This window comes from Rousettus aegyptiacus, unplaced genomic scaffold, assembly GCF_014176215.1.
Source record: "Rousettus aegyptiacus isolate mRouAeg1 unplaced genomic scaffold, mRouAeg1.p scaffold_m13_p_2, whole genome shotgun sequence".
NCBI lineage: Eukaryota > Metazoa > Chordata > Mammalia > Chiroptera > Pteropodidae > Rousettus > Rousettus aegyptiacus.
In genome coordinates, this window is record NW_023416295.1 from 99,038,395 (window position 1) to 99,045,880 (window position 7,486).

General features: G+C 52.2%; 1 protein-coding gene across 7 annotated transcripts; it reads right to left on the reverse strand.

Moving 5' to 3' along the window:
- Positions 1 to 1,279: 1,279 nt before the first annotated feature.
- Positions 1,280 to 7,083, reverse strand: SOCS2 (suppressor of cytokine signaling 2). 7 transcript variants are annotated; one of them, XM_036237572.1, is made up of 4 exons: positions 6,724 to 7,083; positions 5,603 to 5,733; positions 4,458 to 4,821; positions 1,280 to 2,737 (listed from the first exon to the last, which is right to left on the reverse strand). In XM_036237572.1, exons 3-4 carry the CDS (start codon positions 4,594 to 4,596, stop codon positions 2,280 to 2,282), a joined length of 597 nt encoding a protein of 198 aa, XP_036093465.1. In that variant the 5' UTR covers positions 4,597 to 4,821; positions 5,603 to 5,733; positions 6,724 to 7,083; the 3' UTR covers positions 1,280 to 2,279. The 7 variants fall into 7 exon arrangements, with proteins under 7 accessions (XP_036093465.1, XP_036093464.1, XP_036093466.1 ...); XM_036237571.1 differs by lacking the exon at positions 6,724 to 7,083 and adding an exon at positions 6,246 to 6,369; XM_036237573.1 differs by lacking the exon at positions 6,724 to 7,083 and adding an exon at positions 6,052 to 6,069.
- Positions 7,084 to 7,486: the final 403 nt, after the last annotated feature.

Sequence of the window (7,486 nt, forward strand, 5' to 3'; positions counted from 1 at the left end):
ATGAGGATTAAAGGAGATAATGCATGTAGAATGCTGAGTGAGAACCTGGCACACGATAAGCTCGATAAATAAATAATGTTAGTAATTGTGAGAGGGAGGGAAGGAGAGGGGAGAGAGGTTAGGGGAGAGGGGAGAGAGAGAAAGAGAGAGACAGAGACAGAGACAGAGACTGACTCTGTCTTCTGATGCTTATTAACTTACTTGGAAGATGGAAGATTGAAACGTAAGGCAATAGTTCCACAGCACACTCAAGATGTCTTTACTGTCCTCTGGCTCACAATTACTCACTTGCTAGCAATGACGCAGAACTTTGTGCACAGTTCCACGGGTACTCACATCCCACTCATCTATTGCTCGATAAATGAGAAACTACAGTATTGAAATAATGGAAACAGAAACAACAAAGACCTAAAAGAAATTCCATAAAGCCCCTTGGCACTGGCCATGTAAAAGTTTTGCCAAAGAAGTCAAACATCCCATATTAGAAAACTGTTGTCAGTGAAGAAAAAAGGGTAGGCAATGCACGGAACCTGAGTATCTTAATGAAAAGGTTATCTCCTGATCATATACCCTAAAAACATTGCTCTTCTGTAAATTTTAGGCTACAGATTCTAAGGGACACCTTAGTGATCTTTTGTTTGGCTCTGCAGTTTGGACACACATAGTTGTCTTCTTTCCAGGCACAAAACCATTTTTCATGAGCTTGTGATAAGCAGACTTTACTATAATTTATAAATAAATTATATGCTTGTAAGCATAATTCACTTGGGATACGCATATGGCATATTAGGTTCACCTTCCGAGTGACACACCATCCATCACATGCAGCCGTATAGGAAAAATTTTTTTAAGGTGGCAAATGAATATCTGAACTCCAGAAAAGATGGTGCATTTGCAACAGTCATGAGACTGTGTGGCAAAAAATAAATGGCCACAAAACTTTTTTTATTCTGTATTACGCCTACTCAACCTGTAAAAGACTCCGATATGTCACATTTTTGTAGCTTCTAAAACATGTTTTTGGAACTACTAAGGGCATCAGTGCTATGCTTATTCAACTCGTAAAAGACCGGGCCACTTGGCAATTCTTGTGGTTTCTAAACCATTATTTCTGAAATGCAAAGGGCAAGTACGACCCACAACTTCAGAGAAGGGCAAGGATTGCTCTACCTCTTGCTGCATATTTGGCTTATTTCACTCGATGTAAGTTTTTATGGCAACCCTCTATTACCATGATAGTGTATGTTCTCTATGATTCAAAGTAATTAAGTGCAACTTGTAAAAGTCAGGGTTTTTTTTTTTATTTAATACATTCTAATCAAATAGTAACAGCAGTAAATAAACACTTTGAAAAAACAGGCAGGTATCCCCCTATATCTGGAAGAAAATTAAGTAAGAGTTTTCTACATGGTAGAAGGGAGACAACTGCTGATGTCCATGGTTAGACAATTCAAAGACAACTTGGAAATTTCTAAAGCCATTTCCAAAAACATCCATGGCAACAGGTTGGGGCACAGCTACTTCAAAAGGTAAAATGTCTGTATCTACATGGTTTTATTAACAGGGATTGAGTTGCACCTGTAAAAGCATGACATTCTTGTCTTTAGCCTTAAAGGAAAAGACAAAGTCTTTTCTGTTTGCACCAGTTTGAAATATTTCTGAAGTAAGGCTCCCTTTAGATTACTACAGTACTCATTCACGTGAGAGTTCATACATGTAGTAAAAAGACAAATACAGGATTTCGTGGTCACTTTTTTTGGTTGATTTGGTTAATTGCATAAAATGAAGGATAAATACAAGCATATCTGTTCAACAAAACCCCTAGGTACATCAGAATGCAAAATATAAAATGTCCTAAAATAGACTCTGATCACAGGCATATAAAATTGAAGTTAAGCCTGTATCGGTTCCCTTCCCCTTCTTCAGTACCCCATGGGGCGTTCTTTCTCTACTACTGGCACTTAGACCTTCGACCAAAAAGAAAGGAACGGCATCGATAAAATGTTACTTCAGCCTTTACTTGGGACATTTAATTTTTAACTTAAAAGGATCAACTGGTCTTGTTCAGCTATAGGAAAGGAGGTATTATTCAGGTGAAAATATCCGGGGGAACTTTAACTACCTAGCTATCTCATCACACATTTAAATTAAATTGACTTCAGCTGTTCTTAAGAATTCCATGTAGTTATTCAGAGCAGTCACTCAAGTTTTGGTTCTCTTTTTACATAGCTGCATTCGGAGATACTCTATATGAGGCATGTTTAGAAAAAGAGAAACACTTATACCTGGAATTTATATTCTTCCAAGTAATCTTTTAGTCTTGTTGGTAAAGGCAGTCCCCAGATGGTACCGGTACATTTGTTAATGGTGAGTCTACAGAGATGCTGCAGAGGTGGTGCTGATGTGTAGAGCGGTTTGGTCAGATAAAGGTGAACAGTGCCATTCCGGGGGGCTTCTGGACCCGTCCTCTTATCCTTGCACATCTGAACATAGTAGTCGATCAGATGAACCACACTGTCAAACTGTTTAAGCTTGGACTTGACACATATGATAGAGTCCAATCTGAATTTCCCATCGTGGTATTCGATTCGCAGATTAGTTGGTCCAGCTGATGTTTTAACAGATATTGTTAGTAGGTAGTCTGAATGCGAACTATCTCTAATCAAGAAAGTTCCTTCTGGTGCCTCTTTTAATTTTTCTTTGGCTTCATTAACAGTCATACTTCCCCAGTACCAACCTGGGGTTTTTGTTCAAAAAGAAAAAGAAAAGAGGATTAAAATAGTTATTATAAAGAATGCTTTAAATGGGGTTAAGTACTTGACAACAATTTTTCCAGCTCTAAAAAGAAGTGTGTGAGTGAAAGTTTACCAGAGGCTACCATAAATACTTTCAGTAGAAACTTAATGGAAATGTAGGTCCATGTTATCACGAGCACAAACCGTAAGCCAGTTTTTTTTTTTTTTGTAACTTTCTGTAGCTGTTCTTCAAAGCACATTAAGATTTTCTCCCAACGAAGCAAAAGAGTATTTGCAATATGACACAATGGCTGACAAAGCATGATGCTCCCAGCATTAGACTGAAATCGAAGATTTAAAGTAAATCAGAAATAAGTCAGAAGTTAGAAATAAAAGCCATGCCCTTTAAAAAAAAAAGTGGAAAACCCAACTCTAGTAATTCCAAGAGTAAAAACAGAAGTAACTTTTTGGATTGTTGGTGTCCACCACCCTTACCCTCCCCAACCTGTCAAGGGCTGCATCTCTGTTCAAAGCCCTGGAAAGTACTGCTATTTACTTGTTTCAAAAGTGCAGTTTTGGTACAATAGCTTCTGTCTGCTGCTTCGATTACAACTACCTTATCAGTCATTGAGAAATGAGGGAAACCCCAATTGATAATTAGTACTTCAATTTCGCAGTCTTTTGGACTTTGCCCTAATCCAAATCCAAGCCCAACCGTCGGTCTTCCCAGCATTCTCGATCTAATCTGCCTGCACCATCTCCCGGGCCCATCCCTTTTTCAAATACGGCTTAAGAGACCTTCTGTATTTAAGAAGTCTGAACGATATGCATCCTCCCCCTCCAGCTCCCCGCCCCCCCCCCCAAAAAAATTGCTCGTATTCCAGAATCTGCCGGTCCCTCGCCTGAGGGAAAAAGCTCACGGCCCGCACTGAAAGACCTCAACCGCAAGTGAGAGAACTTTCCCCTCTCCCTAGCTCTATCAAAACTTCAACTTTGCCCCAAACGTAAGCGTTTAGGATCCAAATTTTGAAAGCCTGGACAGTTCGCCAGTTTTTTTTATTTTAGTTTTTTTTTTTTTTTCCTCATTCTTCTACTTTCAGATGCCGAGGGACGACAGCAAGCCGCACAAAGCGCAGGACTGCACTCGAAACCAGCAATACCCTGGGTGCGCCGCCCCTGAAGGACGCGCTCCTCCCGGCTCCGCTGCAGCCGCCTGTGCTGCAATCTGTCGGTCCCTGGACTTGGCCGCCCAGATCCCGGAGTGCAGCAGCCGCTCCCCCCGGGAGCCGGATGAAGCTGCAGCTGCAGGCAGCGCTGCGTCCACTCGCACTGCGCGGAAAGGGAGGCGCCAGGCACTTTGTCCCGCTAAGGTTCGAGCCCGAGTGCCGACCCTTGAGCACGGCGGAAATAGCCACGGTTCCAACGCCCTTAGTGGCAATTTCCAAGGAGCCCTTCTCCCGCTCTGCCCTCCCCCAGATCTCGGAGTCTCTTGAGAACCACTTTCCTTTCGCATTCCCAAGAATCCAGGGCTGTGCGGCATCCTCTCTGCGGTCCCCCGCCCTGAGGCGGGGACGAGAAGCAAGGGGGACGTTGTTATCCCATCCTCTTCTTTGCTTCCCACCTCCGCCCCACTTCCCAGCTGCGGGCCATCAGCACAACCCCCAGCAGCGTCTGTGGGCAGGTACCCCCTCTCGCACGCGTCGCGGCCGTTCCGCTCCCTACCTGTTTGACTGAGTTCCCGCAAGGCCTTCGCCAGACGCGCCGCCTCGGGGGAGGGCTCCTCCGCCGACCCCGCGGTCCCCCACTGACTCCGCGTCCCTTCCGCGCCATTCCCGGAGGGCTCGAGGCACCGCAGGGTCATGGGAGAAGGGCACCGCGGCAAAGACAGGTGGCCGCCCGAGCTGGAGTCAGAGAGGGGCACGCGTCCTTCCTGGAAGTCAGTCAGTGAGAACCCCAAATCGCGTCCCTGCGGAGTATCCAAAATGGTGGTGGAGAGGGCGGGGGTGGGGAGCTGTTGGTTCTTCCTCCCCGGGTCCCAATGGACGGATGGCAAAGTCCCCCGCAGGCGCGGTCACCCACAGTTTGCCTGCAAAGAGAAAGTGTAGAGTAGGGTCAGTCCAAACTGGACCCCTGGCTGGGGTGTGGGTGGAGAGACAGAGACGTGGAAAATCCCGTGGACTCCTCTGAGTCTCTGCTCCCGCACCATTTAACCCCAAGCATCCAGTTACTGCCCTGGCCCAGCTCTAGAGACTGAAGGATAAAGAGAGAGCAGGGATCCGAGACGCCAGTTGGAAAGAGGGAGGGGGCGGGGAGGAGGGACAGGATGAGGGTGGGGAACGCGGTCTCTTCCCGCCCAGAGCTGCCCGCTGAAATCGCAGACTAGCGGACTGGAAGAGTCACCTGCGGGCACCGTGGTAAATAGGACCTCGTGAAGAAGTCGGAAATTGTTTAAAGGAAAGAACGGGAGGAATCCCAAACTGGTACTCCTATCCCACACTCCACACTGCCCAGAAAGCCCCGAGAAGCAGCACGCGGCACCAACCTGGTTCCCCACCCTAAGGCGCCGCGAGGCTGCCGGAGCTGGAGCAGCCAGCCCACAGCTCCGAGGTGCTCGACCTGCCGCATCCCGGGCCCGGAGGCTGCCTCGCGTCCCTCCCCGCGCTTCCCGGTGCCCGCTTGGAGCAGGGGTTGGGGGCGCCGTGGCGGCTGCTCCTGGGGCCAGGCGGCGCTGCTGCTGTTGCCGCGGGCGCTGTCGAGGAATCCGCCCCAGCGCGCAGCCCTTGTGGGGGTTCGGGGCTCGGGCCGGGGCCCAGCAGGCGGCAGCGAGAGCCACGGGACGCGAAAGACAACCAACGCTGAGCCCTTACCTCGGCCTCAGTCGCCGCCTCCGCACTTGGCAGCCTCCCCTGAGGACCTGGGGCGGGAGAGCCCGGAGGGATCGAGGAGAAGAGGGGTGTCTGCCCGAGTTTCCTCAGTTTTTAATTTAGGAACGAGGTGCCTGGGGATGCGACAAAGCCCGGCGCTCAGCGGCGGGGGCAGCCGGAGTCCTCAGCGCATAGGACAAACAAAAGCCCTGGGGATCGCCGCCTAGACCCCCCCGGGCTCCGACATCCCCTTTCTGGGCCTGGACACCCCCAACCCTGGAGCTGCTGGGTTTCCCTCCGGCTGCGACCAAGGAGGTGGAAAGGACAGAGGGAGGAGTAAGGAGCCAGGGCGGGAGGCAGGCGGGTGGGGAGGAGCGGGAGATCAGGTTATTAGAAGGATTATTAATTTGGATGGCAGTTTAGGAAGAAAGAAAAAAAAAAACTCCAGAGACTTTTCGACGCCGGGAAGGAAGCGGAGAAAGCCGGCAACAGCGCCCGGCCTCGGGGTAGAAACGCGGCTGAGACTCTCTCCCTCCCGCTGCTCTCAACTGCGGAAGCCAAAGCAGCCCGGCGCTCGCGGCTGCGCTCGGGTGCCCTCCCCAGCGACTCTCCTAGGGTGGAGCTTTTGGGCTCCTGGGACCAGTACCTGTCGCCAGCCCCGGCCCTAGTTCCTCTGGCGCCCCGACTGTGGGCACCGGGAATCCTGAGGCTGTGCGCCCGGGGCTCCGGCGCGTACTGTCCGCGGCCCACGCAGCGCCGGTGGTGGCGGGCTAGGAGGCTCATGCTTCAAGGGAAGCCCAAGGCCCGCGAGCCGCGGCGGCGGCGAGACTTGGCAAGAGTTAAACGTCTGTCCCCGGAGCGACGAGTGCGCGCGACTTCCCAGCCTGACGCGCCTCCATTGCTCCCCGCCTCCTGCCCTAGCCCGCTCTCCCAGCTCGCCCCGCCCGACCGCTGCGGGGGCCGCTTTCCAGGAACTTTCCAGGAATTCGCCCCACGTGACCGCGGCCCCCGCTACTGCTTTAAAAAGGATGGGGCGCTACTGCGCAGGCTTCAGGGGAGGCGGACTCAGCGCTCGGGTGCGGAGCTGGGCGGTGTTGCTCCCTGGGAACCCGCCTTCCTCTGACCTGGAGACGCGCAGGATAAGCCCCCGGTGGCCACCGTTCTCGTTTCGGCTGCCAGAGCCTGCTCCCCATCCGTGCCGGGGTGCTCCGGAGTCGAGCGAATAACACACTCTCGACCCCTCGGCCTGCCGCGGGGGTTGTCTTTCCCGTTCCCTCTGCGCCTTCTCCACGCGACGCTCCAGGCCCCACATTTTGTGCGCGGCGTGCAAGACAGACTGGAGGTCCTCGCGAAGGCCCCTCCCCGTCGAAGACACCAGAATGGGTTGGAGAAGGCCCCCTTCCAGCCCCTTGTGCCCACGCCGCACAGCGGGAGGGAGCGGGCCGGAGGCGGTCCATTCGGCTCAGGTCCTAGAAGGCAGCCAGCGGCTGGAGAGCGGCGCCGCCTAAGGCGGTGCTGGCCGCTCTCAGTCCCCTCCCCCGGGCGGTGCTACTTGCAGTCTCCCAAACCAGTCGGCCCGGCTGCTTCCGTCCTCTCCGCTCCACACGCTCCTTCCGGCCGCCGAGTGGCTCCCGCTCACCTGCGCGGACTGCGGAGGGAGCTCCCTCACCGGCGCTCCCGGGTGGCGCTGGGCGGTGGGCCTCGGTGCCTGAGGTTGGAGAGCGCGCGTCTCTGCGATTTCCCACGGGGCTGGCGCCCAGAGACCCGGAGGAAATTCGGAAAGATCCCGTCGCTTCTTTCCTTCCCGAGGACCCTTGACCTTCTTCCACCCTAATGGAGGTCTCCTAGCCTTAGTTGGAACTCATCTCCTTGCCTGCACGCCCGCCC